Source organism: Panulirus ornatus, chromosome 11 (assembly GCF_036320965.1).
Source record: "Panulirus ornatus isolate Po-2019 chromosome 11, ASM3632096v1, whole genome shotgun sequence".
In the NCBI taxonomy this organism is placed as follows: domain Eukaryota; kingdom Metazoa; phylum Arthropoda; class Malacostraca; order Decapoda; family Palinuridae; genus Panulirus; species Panulirus ornatus.
This window is the reverse complement of record NC_092234.1, coordinates 54,224,255-54,246,791: the sequence shown is the minus strand read 5'-3', so window position 1 is coordinate 54,246,791 and position 22,537 is coordinate 54,224,255. Positions and strand designations below refer to the sequence as shown.

The window sequence follows — 22,537 nt, the reverse complement described above, 5'->3', positions numbered from 1 at the left end:
TTACAAGCCAGTGTGTCGACTAAAAAGACGCATCTTGTTTTATCAAAGAATCCTACATAATGCAAATTCAAGTCTCAAAAGTTTGCATAGTGTCCACTTGTCAATTTCAGCTAAACTTATGCTATACACTAATCAGGCACTGACAACCTGGCTCTGACATTAGGGCCTCCAACTTCCTCTCAACTGTAAATATGGCCATCATTTGGTATGATTTCACACAAATCCCAAAGGTTATCCCTGTGCAACTTATTATTCTTACTCTAAAAAGAGTTGTTCCTGATGAAGATGTGTTTGCATCAAAGTGAAGGAGGAAAGGGAAAGGGTCTTAGAGCAAAGGCAAGCTGACAGTATAAAGGGGGTTGTAGGGCATGGGAAGCGAATCATTTGAGGTTTGCAGATAACATGGCTCTGGTAGCAAACTAAAAGCCAGTAACAGATTTTTGGGAAGCATGTGAAAGGAGAAAATAATTAGTAAATGTGGACATAAGCAAGATAAAGTATAGCAGGTTGAGACAGGATGGTGTGAGCATTCAAACCATAAGTGTGAATGGCAAGACCATAAGGGAGTGGAGTGCTTTAGATACCTGAGAGTGGACAACACAGTGGATAGTACCATAGTGGCTAAAGGGAATTATAAGGTAGAAAAGGAAGTTACGGTCTTATGTGCATTAAAAAGCAAGTGGAAGGAGAAAGAGCCTGTTAGGGCAAAGACTGGTGTGTCTGAAGGTATGAATAGCAGTCTTTAACAGTGTTGTAGGGATAAAAGTCTTGTCCTCTGAATGGACAAGAGGAAGACAACGACATTGGAAATGAAGTACCAGAAGAGGTAGGGTGAAGAAATAACTAAATAGGATCTGCAAGTCACAAGTAAAGAGAGGTATTGTGAGTGGGAGACCAAGGAGATGGGAGGATGGAGTGAAGGATGCTTTAGGATAAGGCATGAATATTCAAGAGAGCAAAGAGCTCAAGACAGAATTAATTGGACTGATGTGGTGTACTGAAGAGGGAGTGACATGCTGTCATTAGGCTGTACCAAAGTATACAAAGTGGTAAAGGTTGCTTACTCACCACTGTAATGTAGGCCATTATGTATGAAAAAATTTTATTGATCATATTCAATCTACTAGAAAGTAAAAAACAACCAGAACAGGAAGAAACGAAAAAGACAATATTCACCTCAAAACCAGGAGATGATTATGGATCAACATCACTTCCAGTAAAAATACTGACAAAACCAAATAATCCACCATCTGAAGGACAATGGTACAGTACTCTACTGAGCAAGTGCTAAGTAACAAGTGACTGAGAAGGAGGCAACTACTATGTTCAGCATGTCAATTCCCATATCATGAGGTCACTGAAGACTTATACAAAGGCAGAACACAAACATGTCTCCATCAAGGTTACTACATAAAAAAATAAACCCAACAGGGAGGTAGTATGTTACCGGTACTATTCGCCTGGGTATCAGGAAGATCAGTGACAGAGCTCTGTGTAGCGAGCCAGCACTTCACTTCAAGTTGATCTTCTTTGACTCAGGTAGCTGTCTTTTCTTTTTGCCACACTCACAGGTGGACTTCTGGCATTCTGTTTACAAACATGCAGTTATTCCTTGTCACACATAACACTTGACAAACACTCAACTCGCACATCTCAATTTTTCTAACTCTATAGATTTTTCTGCGGTTAGTGCTATACATTAGCCCTGCCTTTTGGAAAATGGCGAAACAGATAGTAGAAGGTAAGAACCTTAGACAGGAGCATCAGGTAGAAACATAGGGTAGAAGTAGTAGGTAGATGTAGTAGGATGAATCATTAGGTAGACACGTTAGGTAATAGTAGTTAGTGGGAACATTAGGTAGGTGTTTCTGAAAATACTGTATCAGAGTTGCCTTCTGCTAGTGGTCTGCTAAGGGAGAGGAACTCGAGGCTAAAAAGTGGCACTGGAGTAGCAAACAAGATAGGACAGTTCCAAGATAGGACAGTTCAAGTCAAGATAATGGACTATGTTCATAAAGGCAAGCTTCCTTCTGCCACTGCTGCACATACCCAAGAAAAAAACTCATTCATGTACATGCCCTACCCAACATATGTTCGAGTTCCATTCTGAAAGACCGGTTGGATTTCGAAATGGACACAAGTCATATACATGTCAGCATGGCATGTAGAATTCATATACCTGTACAACATTCTTTTATCCTACTCAATTTCTATGATTATCTTGCCTTTTATTAACCAGCTTTATTATATGATTCTGTCGTTTCTCTTTACCTTTTAATATTTTTTAGTTCACATGTCATAATTTTCAATTTTTAATCAATTTTTTTTTCAGCAATATGTATAGATGATCGTAAGTCACATAGGCTGTAAGTAGAAGATCAGGTGTATTACAATACCTATTATAATGCTCAGAGTAGGAGTAAAAAATTTTCAGAGTTAGAGACATCTATACTGGAAGAAAATTATACAATATTGGAAATAAAGACTTCCTTGCCAAATACACCTTTCCTGAGGACACTATATTCACCAGTAATGGTATAAATAAAATAAGTGGCACTGTCTTGCTTTGTTAAATCTTGTATTAATATTGTGCTGAACAATTTTGATAGACTTAATTTTTGTGTCTTAGATATCTGGGAGTGGATGGAACCATGGAAGCGGAAGTGAATCACAGGGTGGGGAAGAGGGTGAAAGTTCTGGGAATGTTGAAAAATGTGTGGAAGGCGAGAACATTATCTTCGAAAGCAAAAATGGGTACGTTTGAAGGAACAGTGGTTCCAACAATGTTATATGGTTGCGAGGCATGGGCTATAGATAGAGGTGTGTGGAGGAGGGTGGATGTGCTGGAAATGAGATGTTGAGGACAATATGTGGTGTGAGGTGGTTTGATCGAGTAAGTAATGAAAGAGTAAGAGAGATGTGTGGTAAGAAAAAGAGTGTGGTTGAGAGAGCAGAAGAAAGTGTACTGAAATGGTTTGGTCACATGGAGATAATGAGTGAGGAAAGATTGACAAAGAGGATACAAGTGTCAGAGGTGGAGGGAACAGGGAGAAGTGGGAGACCAAATTTGAGGTGGAAAGATGGAGTGAAAAAGCTAATGAGTGATCGGGGCCTGAACATGCAGGAGGGTGAAAGGCATCCAAGGAAGAGAGTGAATTGGAATGATGTGGTATACCGGGGTCGACTTGCTGTCAATGGATTGAACCAGGGCATGCGAAGCATCTGGGGTAAACCATGGAAAGTTTTGTGGAGCCTGGATGTGGAAAGAGAGCTGTGGTTTTGGTGCATTATACATGACAGCTAGAGACTGAGTGTGAATGAATGTGGCCTTTGTTGTCTTTTCCTAGGGCTACCTCATGCACATGCGGGGGGAGGGGGTTGTCATTACATGCGTGGTGGGGTGGCAACGGGAATGAACAAGGGCAGATAGTATGAATTATGTACATGTGTATATATGTCTGTGTGTGTATATATATGTATATGTTGAGATGTATAGGTATGTATATGTGCTGTGTGTTGACATGCATGTATATACATGTGTATGTGGGTGGGTTAGGCCATTCTTTTGTCTGTTTCCTTGCACTACCTTGCTAATGCGGGAGACAGCGACAAAGTATAATAAATAAAAATAACCATTCAGCCCCACAGGAAACAACACCAATGCATGAAAAAAAAAACTATAAATTCCCTTTCCCCCCCCACACCCACCCAATTGCTGTCCCCTGTGTCAGTGAGGTAGGGCCAAGAAACAGACAAGAGAGGCCACATCCACTCAAATACATGCACGAGCTGTAATTTGTATTGCACTGAAACCACAGTTCCCTATCCACATCCAGGCCCCACAGACATGTTTTGCCCCAAACGTATCGCATGCCCTAGTTAAGTCCAAAGACAGCACGTTGACTCTAGTATTTCACACTGTTCTCATTCACTATTCCATGCACACCTTCCACCCTCCAACATGTTTAGGTCCCGATTGCTCAAATTCCTTTTCAATCCATCCTCCTATCTCCAATTTGGTCTCTCTACTCTCCTTGTTCCCTCCACTTCCGACACATATATCCTATTTGTCAACATTTCCTCATTCATTCTCTTCATATGTCCCAATCATTTCAACACCCTCTTCTGCATCTCTCTTACCTTTCATCATTTACTCAATCAAACCACCTCAAATCACAAACTGTCTGCAAACAATTCATTCCCAACACATCCATCCTCCTCTGCACAACACAATGTAGAGCCCATGCCTCTCGGCCATACAATATTGTTGGGAGTACCATTCCTTCAAACATTTCCATTAGCTACATTTATCTATTCTTATTTATTAAACTTTGTCGCTGTCTCCCGCGTTAGCAAGGCAGCACAAGGAAACAGACGAAAGAATGGCCCAACCCACCCACATACACATGTATATACATGCATGTCCACACACCTACATATACATACCTATACATCTCAACGTATACATATATATACACACACACAGACATTTACATATATACTCACGTACATAATTCATACTGTCTGCCCTTATTCATTCCCCTCGCCACCCTGCCACACATGAAATAACAACCCCCTCCCCCCCGCATGTGCACGAGGTGGCGCTAGGAAAAGACGACAAAGGCCACATTTGTTCACAGTCTCTAGCTGTCATGTATAATGCACCGAAACCATAACTCCCTTTCCACATCCAGGCCCCACAGAACTTTCCATGGTTTGCCCCAGACGCTTCACATGCCCTGGTTCAATCCAATGAAAGCACGTCGACTCTGGTATACCACATCGTTCCAATTCACTATTCCTTGCAAGCCTTTCACCCTCCTGTATGTTCAGGCCCCAATCACTCAAAATGTTTTTTACTCCATCCGTCTACCTCCAATTTGGTCTCCCACTTCTCATTCCCTCCACCTCTGACACATATATCCTCTTTGTCAATCTTTCCTCACTCATTCTTTCCATGTGACCACATCATTTCAAAACACCCTCTTCTGCTCTCTCAACCACACTATTACCACACATCTCTCTTACCCTTTCATTACTTACTCGATCAAACCACCTCACACCACATATTGTCCTCAAACATCTCATTTCCAGCACGTCCACCCTCCTCCGCACAACTCTATCTATAGCCCATGCCTTGCAACCATACAACATTGCTGGAACCACTATTCCTTCAAACGTACCCATTTTTGCTTTCCAAGATAATGTTCTCAACTTCCACAAATTTTTCAACACTCCCAGAACTTTCGCCCCCTTCCCCACCCTATGATTTACTTCCACTTCCATGGGTCTATCTGCTGCCAAATCCACTCCCAGATATCTAAAACACTTCACTTCCTCTAGTTTTTCTCCATTCAAACTTACCTCCCAATTGACTCGGCTACATAGTACATTATAATATTTTTCCATTTTAAATATCTATGTTTTTCTTCTCTTACCACACTAATCTACAAGTTTCATGTCTCTTCCACATCAAAAACAGTCTCAAAGGGATCCAGTGGTCTGCTGCTGTTTGGATTCTTTTGTATCACAAATGTGAAGATATCCTGCAAGATGTTCTGGTTATAATCCAAATAAAATAGACATCACATCATCAGATCTAACTCAAAACATTTTATGATATACCAATAACATAACTATAAATCCTGTTACTGTAACACCACAACCAGAAAAATAAACTGAAAAGTAACATACATCTGCAACAGCATGGGACTCTATGAACTGGACAAATCCATGCTTGCTGCTTGTTGCCAAGACCTTGTATGGGGTAAGTCTCAGGTCCAAGTTCTCTCGACGCAATAATCTATCCATCAATGTTATGATCTGCAACAAAAGAGAATATCTGACCCAGACACTTGCTTGATGTCATAACTGATGTTACGATGTACAAAAAAGTAAATAAAGAGATACATAATGGAAAAAGGAGTTGGCTGTTACTTTTTTTATCTTAATAATGAAGAAGATACACAGGAAAACACAAACTTGTACTCTACCAAAGTATTCTTGAACATCAATACGAGTTCAAATTTACATAATACACAATAACACTAAGAGCTGCTAGTATTACATTGGAAACAAAATGTTTTTAAAAATAGGCCTATTAACTTTGTACAATAAATTTAAAATTGTTTCATTTTAACCCACTGCCTACCAATTTTCCATATATGGGAAGCTACTCTTATGGGAACTGACTGCAAGTATTTCATATGTGGTATCTAATTTTCATAAAAGTCCAAGCACAGTCAAAGGGTTGTTAATTACTCAGATTTCACTTACTGACATCTCAAAGGGTATTTCCGTACATCAGTCCACACATTTCCCACCCAACTGGCCTGTAATCATCACAATGCCAAAGTGTACAATATCCAGCTTTGCCTCATACAAGCCACATAAAACAAATTATTACATGAACTTCTCAGAAACACATGGCTCAGACATTGTAGAGGAGAGCTGCAGAAAATCCAGTGGAGGTAGTTTTCACAAAGATGTGGAAGCATGAAGGCAGAAGGAATAAGAGAATGATATTGCTCGTAATGGAAGATGATCCTGATCCCAGTGTGAGAAGGGAAGGTACTTTGTCAAATTGGTAAGTTGCCTTGTGGGGATGGACAGACGTTACAACTTCATTCTAACACGATTTATTCTAGATGATAGTAACTGAAGTATAACAGGTGGTTGTTCTGTCACCATGAATTCCGAGGAGCTGGACAACTTACAATACCTTGACAATGATTTACTGACATGACAGTGACAGAAACGAATCAGCATTATGGTTAGTGAAGGAATCACAGCCAATATTTCAAACAAGCTGGCTGTCCAAGTTCACCAACACAACATGACATGAAATGCACAAGTCTTGTTTGGCTGAAGTTTGTCACAAAAATTATGCCCCAAGACTGCTTTCTGCAACTTTTTTGAATCTTTCACTCTACAGGCAACAAGCAGTTTACAGGTATTGACAAACTGTAGAATATTAGACCAAAGGGACAGATTCAAAAAGTACATTCCTTTGAAACACCATTTATTTAGAGCGAAAATTTTCCTACTGTGATGTCAAAAGTGCCAATATACACATCTAATAATATATACTGGAATAGACACTGAAATTGATCATGACAAAGAATTAAGCATCCAAGGATCCATGTTTTGAGGTGTACCATAAAAAGCAATTAATGAAAGCAGAAGAGTATATAGTATGGAAATTATGTACATGTATGAGGAAGACAAACATCAATTCTTTTCAAAAGGGGAAATATTGTGTAATTACATATGAGCATAAGGAAACAATATATTGTTTTGGAAGGAGGTAAATAAAGTGCGTAAGACAAGAGGACAAATGGGAACATCGGTGAAGGGGGATAATGGGGTGGTGATGTGAGAAGGAGATGGAGTGAGTATTTTGAAGGTTTATTGAAATGTTAGATGACATAGTGGCAGATATAGGGTGTTTTGGTCAAGGTGGTGTGCGAAGTGAGAGGCACAGGGAGAATGGTTTGGTAAACACAGAAGAGGTTGCGAAAGCTTTGTGGAAGATGAAAGCTGGCAAGGCGGCGGGTTTGGATGGTATTGCAGTGGAATTTATTAAAAAAGGGGGCGACTGTGTTGTTGACTGGTTGGCGAGGATACTCAGCATATGTATGGCTCATGGTGGAGTGCCTGAGGACTGGTGGAATACATGCATAGTGCCACTGTACAAAGGAAAAGGGGATAAAGGAGTGTTCAAATTACAGAGGTAAAAGTTTGTCGAGTATTCCTAGGAAATTATATGGGAGGGTATTGACCGAGAGGGTGAAGGCATGTACAGAGCATCAGATTGGGGAAGAGCAGTGTGGTTTCAGAAGTGGTAGACGATGTGTGGATCAGGTGTTTGCTTTGAAGAATGTATGCGAGAAATACTTGAAAAACAAATGGATTTGTATGTAGTATTTATGAGCCTGGAGAGGGCATATGATAGAGTTGATAGAGATGCTCTATGGAGGGTATTAAGAGTAAATGGTGTGGGAGGCAAGTTGCTAGAAGCAGTGAAAAGTCTTTATCGAGGATGTAAGGCATGTGTACGGCTACGAAGAGAGGAAAGTGATTGGTTCCCAGTGAATGTCGGTTTGCGGCAGGGGTGCATGATGTCTCCATGGTTGTATAATTTGTTTATGGATGGGGTTGTTAGGGAGGTGAACACAAGAGTTTTGGAGAGAGGGGCAAGTATGCAGTCTGTTGTGGATGAGAGGGCTTGGGAAGCAAGTCAGTTGTTCGCTGATGATACAGCACTGGTGGCTGACTCGGGTGAGAAACTGCAGAAGCTGGTGACCGAGTTTGGTAAAGTGTGTGAAATAAGAAAGCCAAGAGTAAATGTGAATAAGAGCAAGGTTATTAGGTACAATGGGGTTGAGGGACAAGTCAATTGAGAGGTAATTTTGAATGGAGAAAAACTGGAGGAAGTGAAGTGTTTTAGACATCTGGGAGAGGATTTAGCAGCAGATGTAACCATGGAAGCAGAAGCGAGTCGCAGGGTGGGGGAGAAGTTTCTGGGAGCGTTGAAGAATGTGTGGAAGGCGAGAATGTAATCTTGGAGAGCAAAAATGGGTATGTTTGAAGGAATAGTGGTTCCAACAATGTTATATGGTTGTGAGGCATGGAATATAGATAGGGTTGTGCGGAGGAGGGTGGATGTGTTAGAAATGAGATGTTAGAGAACAAAATGTGGTGTGAGGTGGTTTGATCAAGTAAGTAATGAACGGGTAAGAGAGATGTGTGGAAATAGTAAAAAGTGTGGTTGAGAGAGCAGAAGAGGGTGTATTGAAATGGTTTAGTCACATGGAGAGAATGAGTGAGGAAAGATTGACAGAGGATATACGTGTCAGAGGTGGAGGGAACGAGAAGTGGGAGACAAAATTGGAGGTGGAAGGATGGAGTGAAAGATTTTGAGCAATCGGGGCCTGAACATACAAGAGAGTGAAAGGCATGCAAGGAATAGAGTGAATTGGAACGACGTGGCATACTGGGGCTGACGTGTTGTCAACGGATTGAACCAGGGCATGTGAAGCGTCTGGGTAAACCATGGAAAGTTTGTGGGGCCTGGATGTGGAAAGTGAGCTGTGGTTTCGGTGCATTACACAAGAAACCTAGAGACTAACTGTGAACGAATGTGGCCTTTGTTGTCTTTTCCTCGCGCTACCTCGCACACAAGGGGAGGGGGTGCCATTTCATGTGTGGCAGGGTGGTGATGGGAATGGATGAAGGCAGCAAGTATGAATATGTATGTACATGGGTATATATGTATGCGTCTGTGTATATATATATATATATATATATATATATATATATTATCCCTGGGGATAGGGGATTAAGAATACTTCCCACGTATTCCCTGCGTGTCGTAGAAGGCGACTAAAAGGGGAGGGAGCGGGGGGCTGGAAATCCTCCCCTCTCGTTTTTTTTTTAATTTTCCAAAAGAAGGAACAGAGAATTGGGCCAGGTGAGGGTATTCCCTCAAAGGCCCAGTCCTCTGTTCTTAACGCTACCTCGCTAATGCGGGAAATGGCGAATAGTTTGAAAGAAAATATATATATATATATATATATATATATATATATATATATATATATATATATATATATATATATATATATTCTTTCTTTCATACTATTTGCCATTTCCCGCATTAGCAAGGTAGTGTTAAGAACAGAGGACTGGGCCTTAGAGGGAATATCCTCACCTGGCCCCCTTCTCTGTTCCTTCTTTTGGAAAATTAAAAAAAAAACGAGAGGGGAGGATTTCCAGCCACCCGCTCCCTCCCCTTTTAGTCGCCTTCTACGACACGCAGGGAATACGTGGGAAGTATTCTTTCTCCCCTATCCCCAGGGATATATATATATATGTATGTATACGTTGAAATGTATAGGTATGTATAGGTGTGTGTGTATGGGCGTGTATGTATATACTTGTGTATGTGGGTGGGTTGGGCCATTCTTTAGTCTGTTTCTTTGTGCTACATCGCTAACACAGGATACAGCGACAAAGTATGATAAATAAATAATAAATGATAACAGTATTACCTGAATGATAAGTTGATCCTGGCGCAAATCATCTCCATGTTTGAAAATGGCAACATATTCTCCTCCTGATACAGTTTTAAATGTCAAACGAGAAGGCTCCAATGCAGATTTGAACAAAGTGGCTCGCTCTGGCACAATTCCAGTAACTGTGACCTGTGGAAAAAATAATCACTATTACTAGGTTAAGAGTTTAATAATGCGATCAACTAAAGTCAATGCTCTCATAAGCTTGCCACATATCATATAAACAGATTATCTTATTATTTCCTTCAAATATTAATGAAAAGAGATGAAAAGTTTCTTAATCCCTTAAATTCTGACCTCCATAGAATTTTCTACCTCCTAGCTAACACATGGTTGTCAGTGAATTTTGGATTCCACATATCCCTTCTTTTTTTGTATTTCCTGTAAGTATGGTACAGAAAGTTGAGATATGATTAAGTGGTTTGAAATAAGTGTGGAAGTGTAACAAAGCTCTGTGATGTCATCGAGGTTACAGAATGTTTCTATAAATGGAGTATTGCATGAAATGATAGTGAGGAATGCAGATGTGATGCCATATTTAAGCATGAAAAAAAAAAAAATGCCACACATTGTGTGATGATGATGATGTGTTGTTAGCCTAATCAAAGGAAGGGTTAGCTAGAATAGTTGACCATTTTGATGGTGCATGTGCTCCCAGATAATGACCTCTCTACACATTCTTCAATGCTCCTGGAACCTTTGCTCCCTCACCCACTCTATGAATCACTTCCAAAGTTCCATCTACTGCCATGTTCACTCCCCATTTCTGAAAGACTTCACTGCCACTAGATTTCTCCATTCAAACTAACCCATCTCTCTACCCTGCTAAATTGAATAAAATTATTTTTATCCAGATTCACTCTCCACCTCCTCCTTTCACACACTTTTCATAACTCAGTAACCAACCTCTGCAGTTTCTCACTAGAATCTACCAGCAATGCCGGGTCATCAGCAAATAACTTCCACTCTTCCCATGCCCCCCTCATCTCCTACAGACTTCATTCTCACCCTCCTCTCCAAGACCCTTGCATCTATTGCGAGGAATAAATTTTTCAGACACTACTTTCCAAAGACCACATATATATAGATGTATGGATGTGCTGGAAATGAGATGTTTGAGGACAATATGTGGCGTGAGGTGGTTGGATCGAGCAAGTAATGAAAGAGTAAGAGATGTGTGGTAGCAAAAAGAGTGTGGTTGAGAGAGCAGAAGAGGGTGTTTTGAAATGGTTTGGTCACATGGAGAGAATAAGTGAGGAAAGATTGACAAAGAGGATACAAGTGTCAGAGGTGGAGGGAACGAGGAGAAGTGGGAGACCAAACTGGAGGTGGAAAGATGGAGTGAAAAAGAATTTGAGTGATCGGGGCCTGAACATGCAGGAGGGTGAAAGGCATGCAAGGAATAGAGTGAACTGGAACAATGTGGTATACCGGGGTCGACGTGCTGTCAATGGATTGAACCAGGGCATGTGAAGCGTCTGGGGTATACCATGGAAAGTTTTGTGGGGCCTGGATGTGGAAAGGGAGCTGTGGTTTTGGTGCATTATATATGACAGCTAGAGACTGAGTGCGAACGAATGTGGCCTTTGTTGTCTTTTCCTAGCGCTATCTCGCGCACATGCGGGGGGAGGGTGTTTTCATTTCATGTGTGGCAGGGTGGCAACGGGAATGAATAAGGGCAGACAGTATGAATTAAGTACATGTGTATATATGTATTTGTCTGTGTGTGTATGTATATGTATACAATGAGATGTATAGGTATGCATATGTGCATGTGTGGACTTGTATGTACATACATGTGTATGTATGGGGGTTGGGCCATTCTTTTGTCTGTTTCTTTGCACTACCTCACTAATGTGGGGACAGGGACAAAGCAAAATAAATAAAATAATATACATATCATATGATGTGATTATCACACAAAAGTGCACTTGGGAACTTATCGTGTTTCCTTTTCCCCGTGGACTCATATGAATATATATATATATATATATATATATATATATATATATATATATATATATATATATATATATATATATTTTTTTTGCTTTGTCGCTGTCTCCCGCGTTTGTGAGGTAGCGCAAGGAAACAGACGAAAGAAATGGCCCAACCCACCCCCATACACATGTATATACATACGTCCACACACGCAAATATACATACCTACACAGCTTTCCATGGTTTACCCCAGACGCTTCACATGCCTTGATTCAATCCACTGACAGCACGTCAACTCCGGTATACCACATCGCTCCAATTCACTCTATTCCTTGCCCTCCTTTCACCCTCCTGCATGTTCAGGCCCCGATCACACAAAATCTTTTTCACTCCATCTTTCCACCTCCAATTTGGTCTCCCTCTTCTCCTCGTTCCCTCCACCTCCGACACATATATCCTCTTGGTCAATCTTTCCTCACTCATTCTCTCCATGTGACCAAACCATTTCAAAACACCCTCTTCTGCTCTCTCAACCACGCTCTTTTTATTTCCACACATCTCTCTTACCCTTACGTTACTCACTCGATCAAACCACCTCACACCACACATTGTCCTCAAACATCTCATTTCCAGCACATCCATCCTCCTGCGCACAACTCTATCCATAGCCCACGCCTCGCAACCATACAACATTGTTGGAACCACTATTCTTTCAAACATACCCATTTTTGCTTTCCGAGATAATGTTCTCGACTTCCACACATTCTTCAAGGCTCCCAGAATTTTCGCCCCCTCCCCCACCCTATGATCCACTCCCGCTTCCATGTTTCCATCCGCTGCCAGATCCACTCCCAGATATCTAAAACACTTAACTTCCTCCAGTTTTTCTCCATTCAAACTCACCTCCCAATTGACTTGACTCTCAACCCTACTGTACCTAATAACCTTGCTCTTATTCACATTTACTCTTAACTTTCTTCTTTCACACACTTTACCAAACTCAGTCACCAGCTTCTGCAGTTTCTCACATGAATCAGCCACCAGCGCTGTATCATCAGCGAACAACAACTGACTCGCTTCCCAAGCTCTCTCATCCCCAACAGACTTCATACTTGCTCCTCTTTCCAAAACTCTTGCATTCACCTCCCTAACAACCCCATCCATAAACAAATTAAACAACCATGGAGACATCACACACCCCTGCCGCAAACCTACATTCACTGAGAACCAATCACTTTCCTCTCTTCCTACACGTACACATGCCTTACATCCTCGATAAAAACTTTTCACTATATATATATATATATATATATATATATATATATATATATATATATATATATATATATATATATTCTTTTTTTATCATTTTTTTTTCTATCTATGTGAAGCATCTGGGGTAAACCACGGACAGTTTTGTGGAGCCTGGATGTGGAAAGGGAGCTGTGGTTTTAGTGCATTAAACATGACAGCTAGAGACTGAGTGTGAACAAATGTGGCCTTTGTTGTCTTTTCCTAGCACTTCCTCGCACGCACGCTGGGGGAGGGGGGTGCTATTTCATGTGTGGCAGGGTGGTGATGGGAATGGATGAAGGCAGCAAGTATGAAATATTGCCCATGTGTATATATGTATTTGTCTGTGTGTGTATGTATATGTATACAATGAGATGTATAGGTATGCATATGTGCATGTGTGGACTTGTATGTACATACATGTGTATGTATGGGGGTTGGGCCATTCTTTAGTCTGTTTCTTTGTGCTACATCGCTAACACAGGATACAGCGACAAAGTATGATAAATAAATAATAAATGATAACAGTATTACCTGAATGATAAGTTGATCCTGGCGCAAATCATCTCCATGTTTGAAAATGGCAACATATTCTCTCCTGATACAGTTTTAAATGTCAAACGAGAAGGCTCCAATGCAGATTTGAACAAAGTGGCTCGCTCTGGCACAATTCCAGTAACTGTGACCTGTGGAAAAAATAATCACTATTACTAGGTTAAGAGTTTAATAATGCGATCAACTAAAGTCAATGCTCTCATAAGCTTGCCACATATCATATAAACAGATTATCTTATTATTTCCTTCAAATATTAATGAAAAGAGATGAAAAGTTTCTTAATCCCTTAAATTCTGACCTCCATAGAATTTTCTACCTCCTAGCTAACACATGGTTGTCAGTGAATTTTGGATTCCACATATCCTTCTTTTTTTGTATTTCCTGTAAGTATGGTACAGAAAGTTGAGATATGATTAAGTGGTTTGAAATAAGTGTGGAAGTGTAACAAAGCTCTGTGATGTCATCGAGGTTACAGAATGTTTCTATAAATGGAGTATTGCATGAAATGATAGTGAGGAATGCAGATGTGATGCCATATTTAAGCATGAAAAAAAAAAAAATGCCACACATTGTGTGATGATGATGTGTTGTTAGCCTAATCAAAGGAAGGGTTAGCTAGAATAGTTGACCATTTTGATGGTGCATGTGCTCCCAGATAATGACCTCTCTACACATTCTTCAATGCTCCTGGAACCTTTGCTCCCTCACCCACGCTATGAATCACTTCCAAAGTTCCATCTACTGCCATGTTCACTCCCCATTTCTGAAAGACTTCACTGCCACTAGATTTCTCCATTCAAACTCACCTCCCAATTGACTTGACCCTCAACCCTACTGTACCTAATAACCTTGCTCTTATTCACATTTACTCTTAACTTTCTTCTTTCACACACTTTACCAACTCAGTCACCAGCTTCTGCAGTTTCTCACATGAATCAGCCACCAGCGCTGTATCATCAGCGAACAACAACTGACTCACTTCCCAAGCTCTCTCATCCCCAACAGACTTCATACTTGCCCCTCTTTCCAAAACTCTTGCATTTACCTCCCTAACCACCTCATCAAAAACAAATTAAACAACCACTGGGACATCATACACCTCTGCCACAGACCAACCTTCACTGGCAGCCTACTTTTCACACCATATTCTCTTAAGACCTTCCACAAAGCATCTCTATCAACTCTCTCATATGCCTTCTCCAGATCCACAAATGTTACATACACATCTAAGTATTTTTCACACACATTCTTCAAAGCAAATACTTGAGCTACACATCCTCTACCACTTCTGAAACCACATTGCTCCTCCCCAATCCAATACTCTGTACATACCTTCACCCTCTCAATCAATACCTCCCCATATAATTTCCCAGGAATATTCAACAAACTTATGCCTGCAGTCTGACACTCGCCTTTAACCCCTATGCCTTTGTACAATGGCACCATGCATGCATTCTGCCAATCCTCAGGCACTTCACCATGATCCATACACACACTGAATATTCTTACCAACCAATCAACAACACAGTCACCTCCTTTCTTAATAAATTCTACTGCAATACCATCCAAATCCACCACCTTGCCAGATTTCATCTTCCGCAAAGCTTTCACTACCTCTTCTCTCTTAACCAAAACATTCTCCCTGACTCTCTCACTTCGCACACTACCTCAACCAAAACACCCTACATCTACCACTATCATCAAACACAATCAACAAACTTTCAAAATACTCACCCATCTCCTTCTCACTTTATCACTACCTGTTATTACTTCCCCCCTTGCCACCTTCACCTATGTTCCCATTTGTTCTCTTGTCTATGCATTTCATTTACCTCCTTCCAAAACATCTTTTTATTCTCCCTAAAATTCAATGAAACTCTCTCAGCCTTGAGTAGGTCCTCGGCTGCCTGTGCTATCTCGGTTAACAAAAAATAAAAGCTGCTAGAAGCAGAGAATAGCTTTTATCAAGAGTGTAAGGCATGTGTAAGAGTAAGAAGAGTGTAGAAAGACTGGTTTCTTATGAAGGTCAGTCTGTGACAAGGCTGTGTGATGTCATCATAGTTGTTTAATTCTTCACTGGATGGGGTGGTGAGGGAGGTAAATGTAAGTTTTGGAGAGAGGGGCAAGTATGCAGTCTGTTGGGGATGTGAGGGCCTGGAAAGCAAGACTGTTATTGTTTACTGATGATTCAGCACTGGTGGTCGATTGGAGTGAGAAACTGCAGAAATTGGTGGCCAACTTTGGAAGTGTTTGAAAGAGAAAGCCAAGAGTAAATATGAATAAAAGCAAGGTTATTAGGTTCAGCAGAGTTGAGGGACCGACAAGTTAGTTGGAATTCAAGTTTGAATGGAGAAAAATTGGAAGTTAAGAATTTCAGATATCTGGGAGAGGACTTGGCAGAGAAAGGAACCATGTAAGCAGAAGAAAGTCATAGGGTAGAAGAAGGGACAAATGTTCTGGGAGCATGGGCTATTAATAGCATTGTGCAGAAGAGGGTGGATATGTTCAAAATGAAATGTCCAAGGAAAATATGCTGTGCAAAGTGGTTTGATTGAGTAAGTGATGAAAGGGCAAGATAGATGCATGGTAATAAAAAGAGTGTGGTTGAGAAAGCAGAAAAGGGCATGTTGGAATGGTTTAGACATCTGAAGAGAATGAGTGAGAAAAGGCTGACAAACAGGATACTCGAGTTAGAAGTGGAGGGAACAAGGAGACCTGGGAAACCAAACTGGAGGTGGAAGAATACAGTGCAAAAGATTTTCAGCAATCAGGACTGAAATATGCAGGAGGGTGAAAGGCATGCATGGAACAGAGTGAACTGGAACAATTTGGTGTATATGCATGTCCATATGTGTATATACATGTTTATGCAAGTGGATAGGTCCTTCTTCGTCTCCTAACACCACCTCACTAACACTGAAAATGACAATCAACAACAATAAATAAAATGGATTGAACCAGGGCATGTGAAGCATCCAGGGTAAACCATGGAAAGGTCTGTGGGGCCTGGACGTGGAAAGGGGGCTGTGGTTTTCGGTGCATTACACATGACAGCTAGAAACCGAGTGTGAACAAATGTGGCCTTTTTTGTCTTTTCCTGGCACTATCTCATGGGGGGGGTGCTATTCCATGTGTGGTAGGGTGGTGACAGGAATGGATGAAGGCAGCAAGTATGAATATGTACATGTGTATATGTCTGTGTATGTATATATATGTGTGTATGTGGGTGGTTGGGCCATTCTTTGTTTCCTTACACTACCTCGCTGACACAGGAAACAGGAATCAAGTATAATAAAAAAAAATACATATATACAAAAAATAAGTCAAGATGAACTATTTGTTACAAGTCAATAAAATTATTTCTGTTATCAACATGATTTTCTTCACGAATGTGACCAAACATGTCCTGGCTGATTTCTAAATATTTGCAAGTCAGGGATAAAAGTTCTGTGTAGTTCCATATTCAGAGACAATATACAAAGTTCTAATGAATTTAGAGTGATTTCCAATTTACAGACATCAAAAACACACAAAGGTAAGGTAAATCTTAAACTGAAATTCCATTCCCAAGAATTCTGTAGCATTTGGTAGCTCAAGCCTCTGGAAAAGGATAGTGGGAGGGACCAGAAATTTGACAGAGGAAGTCTCATTTCAGTGTTGATAACTTGGGAGGTCTGATGAACTCTGGCATTATAATACACAGCAAAAAAAAAAAAAAAAAAAGTTATTATGACAATAAATTTCAGGACACTGTTTTGGTGTTCAAGGGGAATCTAGATCTCAGAAAATCATATTTTTCTGAAAGTTCACACAGGATTAAAAGCAACCCTTCAGTCTAAGAGAATCTTTTGTATTAACTTTACTGATCATAATACCACTAAGAAGCAAACTATGAAGGCAATATCTACTGTCAGGACTCGGTTCATCGACATATATGTATACTAACGTTATATAAGAAATCTTATGAACATACAGGTGTGGCATAAAACTCACCTACTGAACAGAATAAATACAGTTACTAAATATCTTACTAAATCTTACCTCTGGATCCAAAGGAAGAGGCAATGGTTCAAAGTTAGCAAAGTTAATTTTCAAATTTTCAGGATCTGCTAGCAAAGTCTGTAGTTTCTCAATTTTTCGCATGCGATTGCCACTTTCACGGGACACTGCCTGAAAAATACATACATAACATTACAAAAATATTTAAAAATTGTACCAACTTCTCACCATAAAACAGCTAAAAACTATCATTTCAATTCTTTCCACTTTCAATTTCTTACAGTATGGGCAAGGTGACATAAACCAATATCCATCTCAATCTCCAGCCCATTAGACATACGCTCATCAGAAGCCACACTTCACATAGAAATGATAGTCATACCCCACTAGACATACGCTCATCAGAAGCCACACTTCACATACAAATGATAGTCATACTATCCCATCTATCCTCAGGACATCACCCATCACTACAACACTACAAGCACAGTTTCAACATGCTCACAATGCATCTTATCATAAAGAAGACAGAGCTCTTACTAAACTTCTCTGCACATGCCTGCATTCACATCACAACACTTTATTACCTATGGTCCTGCCTAGTGCAAGTGACCAGCTTCCTAAGTGCCACTAAAGATAAAAAGGACTTCTGGAGCAGAAAGTAATGAAGTATTATGGATGCATCTTCCCACAATTCAGTAAAGGGTGGCAAATGCACAGGATCTCAAAAACTTACTTCAGCTGTATTTGTGCAAAACATCTACTAAGAATTCAGCATGATAGCACAGCTATCTTATGAATACTACACACCAGTAACTAATACTCTGTAACAATGATAAAGGAAAAGAATTAGGGTTTGCATCATTAAGTATACATACAGGAAAAACAAAAAAAACAAAGAGAGGGCAAACAATAAAGGCCAAAGATATAAGAAACAGAAATCTTTGAAGGAAAAATGGGGTCTGAAAATGAGTAGAAAAGAAAAAAAATCTCTTTGGCACATTTCTACAACTATCCAATGAAATCTTATCCTCTCTACTGATAAAACTAAATGATGCTTTACATATGAAGGCTTACCTTCCAGATCTATCTTATTGCCAAGAAAACTGTTTTGTGGTTTATGGGTGAAAAATGTAGCCAAAAGTATCCATAATCTGATGGTATACTGCACAAGACCAATATGGACCTGGAAAACTTTCTTATCCTTCTTTCTTTCATACTATTCGCCATTTCCCGCATTAGCAAGGTAGCATTAAGAACAGAGGACTGGGCCTTTGAAGGAATACCCTCACCTGGCCCCCTTCTCTGTTCCTTCCTTTGGAAAAAAATTGAGAGGGGAGGATTTCCAGCCCCCTGCTCCCTTCCCATTTAGTCACCTTCTAAGACACGCAGGGAATACATGGGAAGTATTCTTTCTCCCCTATTCCCAGGGATATATCTTATCCTTATGTATACAAAATTGTGAAATACATGAGGTTACTCAACCAGCTAAAGTTCTGTTGTATTGTAAACTATTCCTATATTAACACAGTTATAATATATACTATAAAAAAAACATTTTTCAATATCTAACTTATCTATTGCAGTTATGCAACGGGTGTTGACGAGTGTTAGAGTATGTTTCAAGTATTAAAATCTGCCATTTTTTATTTCCAATTACTCTCATTACCATAAATCACAACCTAAACAAGAGTCTACACATTGATAAAATCAATGGCAAATTTTGATTTCTATATTCTACATTCTCATAATCCATTTTTTCATACTTGATCACAGTTTTCCACATTAGAAAGGTATTGGCAGGAACAGACGAAGAAAGGCCACATATGCTCATATTCATTCTCTAGCTGTCATGTGTGATGCACTGAACCCACAGCTCCCTATCCACAACCAGGCCCTACAGACCTTTCCATAGTTTACCCCAGACACTCCACATGCCCTCATTCAGTCCACTACCAGCACATGGATCCTAGTTCCTCGTTGGTAAAATATTGCCACATTCAGCATATTCCACTTATCTTTATACCTTGGTGGACTCCTATTTTAAAATGCTTAATTCCAGGTCAAAACTAATTAATTCCCATATCAGTACTACACAAAATCAAAATCCTAAAATTTACTTATTTACCTTTACTAGCGCAACAAGCTGATCCAAAAAGTGATGCTGTCTTGTCAGTGAGAGTCGTGATGCTCGTGCTTCTCTGCTTCCTTGTTGTAAGGCTAACTTGAAGCGTCGTAGCACCCACAGGTACATTTCACGAACCTGATGTAGAAAAATCAGCACAAAAATCAATTTCATGACATTTCTAGAATCATGTTCAATAATCAGTGGTGCAAAGAAAAATTCTTATGCACAACAATGCTACACTTATCAGTTAAGGAGTGCAAGCTCCCTTATGCTGTAAAGTGGGAAAATTCAGGTGTCCAACTTATGATAGTAATCACACCAAGGTACACAATGTGATTAGCGTTCTGTTAAACCCCAACTTGAAAGAACTGAATATGTATCCATCTATATATAATGTACTAGTCAATGTTATATCAGTCTGGTAGAGCTCTTAACAATTCTGTTATATTGTGTGTGCTTTCACTGGGTATCATACATATAATAGCATTTGGGAAACTACTATTTCCTCCAAATATAACATTCAAAAAATTAGCTTTGAACAAGTAAAGAGCATGCTTTTGGAGAAAGAACATCATCTACTCTCATCATGTAGTTGTCCTATATGCCATGTCATCAGCAAGGCAGAGAAATTGACAAATAATGTCATAATCACCACAACTTAATGCAAAAAGTATAACTATAATGTGTACTGGAAAGCTGCATGAAATTCTTATCAGAACAACACAAAATTCACTCTATGCTATTATCTTGCCAACAACAACGAGCAGACGCCTGCCTAGATCTTGAATCCTAACGGTCACTGGAGGAAACCCAACCTTATGAGGAAAGTGATCTGGGTAACAGAGGGTAGGCAATGGTTCCTACTCTAAAACATGATTTTCAGAAGCTGAAAGCCAATTTTTTTTGAGCCAGCCCATCACCTCTCTTCAATATTTTTACTTAGAAAAAGAAGGGTTGGAGGATTTGCTTAACAGAAAATACCTCAGTGCTTCATGGCATTTTTATTCTACTGATGATGATATAAAAGACTTCTCTAATGTTTAGGTCTACAAATGGCTCCACCTTCCTTGAGCTATACATCGTGTTATTCGGCACATCAAAGAAATAAACAGTGTACTACGAAAGACATGTCAGCAAGTGTTGTGCATGAAACATTATAATTATAAGAGGGCAATGCATGGACCAAGAACTGTAACAAGCTTGTGCTGCTAGACCAGTTGCAAAAAAACACTGCTGACCAAAACATACCACATGCCTTGTAATGCTTAACAAATCATAATTATAGTCAGACCAAGAACAGTCAGCAAGCTTTGTACTACTGAATAGGTTACAAAAGACGCTCCAGGACAAAACATCAGCATGCCTTGTACTGCTTTACTCATATTGGCAGAATTATTGTACAGACAGAGAGATGCCAGCACACAATGTGTTGCTTGACACCTTAAAGGAATAAACACTATACAGGCATATGCCTACAAGCTTGCATTGTGTTCCTCAATAATACTGTTCTATTGTAAATACAAGACCAGTCATTGTGCACTTTTCTGTTTGACATATCCAGTGTCTCTCCATGCCCATGTGCCTTTCACAAGGTGGGTAGTGTGCATGCTCTACCTACCATCTTGCCATACTCTATTCACCTCTCCATACATTGTCTCTCTTCACTTTATGAGGCTCTCATTTCTATGGCATGTACTTATAAATGCTTGCAAGTACCTCTGGTCAGGTATTCAAGTTTACCAATTTTTTGATACTATAGACTGGGAAAACTGCAGGTTCTGAAAACAGAAAATCTTTTTCACTCCAAAGTGGTGCCCTGCAAGCATGAGATATATTCCCTAGAAATATTTGGGTCAGGACTCTTCCATGCCCTCATCATTCAGGTGAGGAAGCACCAAACTTTGGTCACCCTTTGTGAGCACCTCATTCACTATATGGGGCTGTCCTCAGGCAATCGGCAACAACCACCAGGCTGACATCATCAACCCACTCCCTACTAGCTCCTCAGAGCTCATAATTTGTAGATTATGGGTGCTAACACAAGATGGCCATAAAGCATACAGAAAAAAAGATGAAAAAAAAAAGGGGGGGGGGAAGAAAGCAGGATAAGAAAACAAGGACAAATTGCTCAGGGACAAGGCAGAGAAAAGGTCTATCAATACTCAAAACTTGCATTTCTCCCCTTTGCAATCTGTCCCAGAGCATGAGAGCATACCTTCATGACAGAGGAAGGTTACAAAAAGAAAAAACTCAGACAAGGCAAAAATAAATACCTTCTGTGGTTAATTAGAGGAACACTATTATATTTTCCTTAAGGAGGGATCCCTAGAGCTTCACTTGGTAGATCCATACATATAAAAGTACCATTTGACATAGGGGGAAGAATATAGAGTGCCAATGACCCTTTACTGCACAAGATTTCCTCCAATGAGAGATTTCTTATCATTTCTTCATTTTGTTCCAATAATAGTCCTTCCATTCCAATCAAAGTCTAGTTTTTTCATTCTTTTCTAGATCTTTTCATAATCATGTATTCATTTTATC

At 39.9% G+C, this 22,537-nt stretch overlaps 1 protein-coding gene across 1 annotated transcript in view; it reads right to left on the bottom strand.

The window, feature by feature from the left end:
• The window catches only part of Pi3K59F (phosphatidylinositol 3-kinase 59F), a 35,469-nt gene that overhangs the window by 2,350 nt on the left and 10,582 nt on the right, over positions 1–22,537 (bottom strand). Inside the window, exons 2-5 of the mRNA XM_071667074.1 lie at positions 19,994–20,128; positions 17,908–18,036; positions 10,053–10,205; positions 5,695–5,823 (exon numbers count right to left, since the gene is read on the bottom strand). Of these exons, the coding sequence (XP_071523175.1) occupies positions 5,695–5,823; positions 10,053–10,205; positions 17,908–18,036; positions 19,994–20,128 (546 nt within the window). The remainder of the gene's footprint in view (positions 1–5,694; positions 5,824–10,052; positions 10,206–17,907; positions 18,037–19,993; positions 20,129–22,537) is intronic.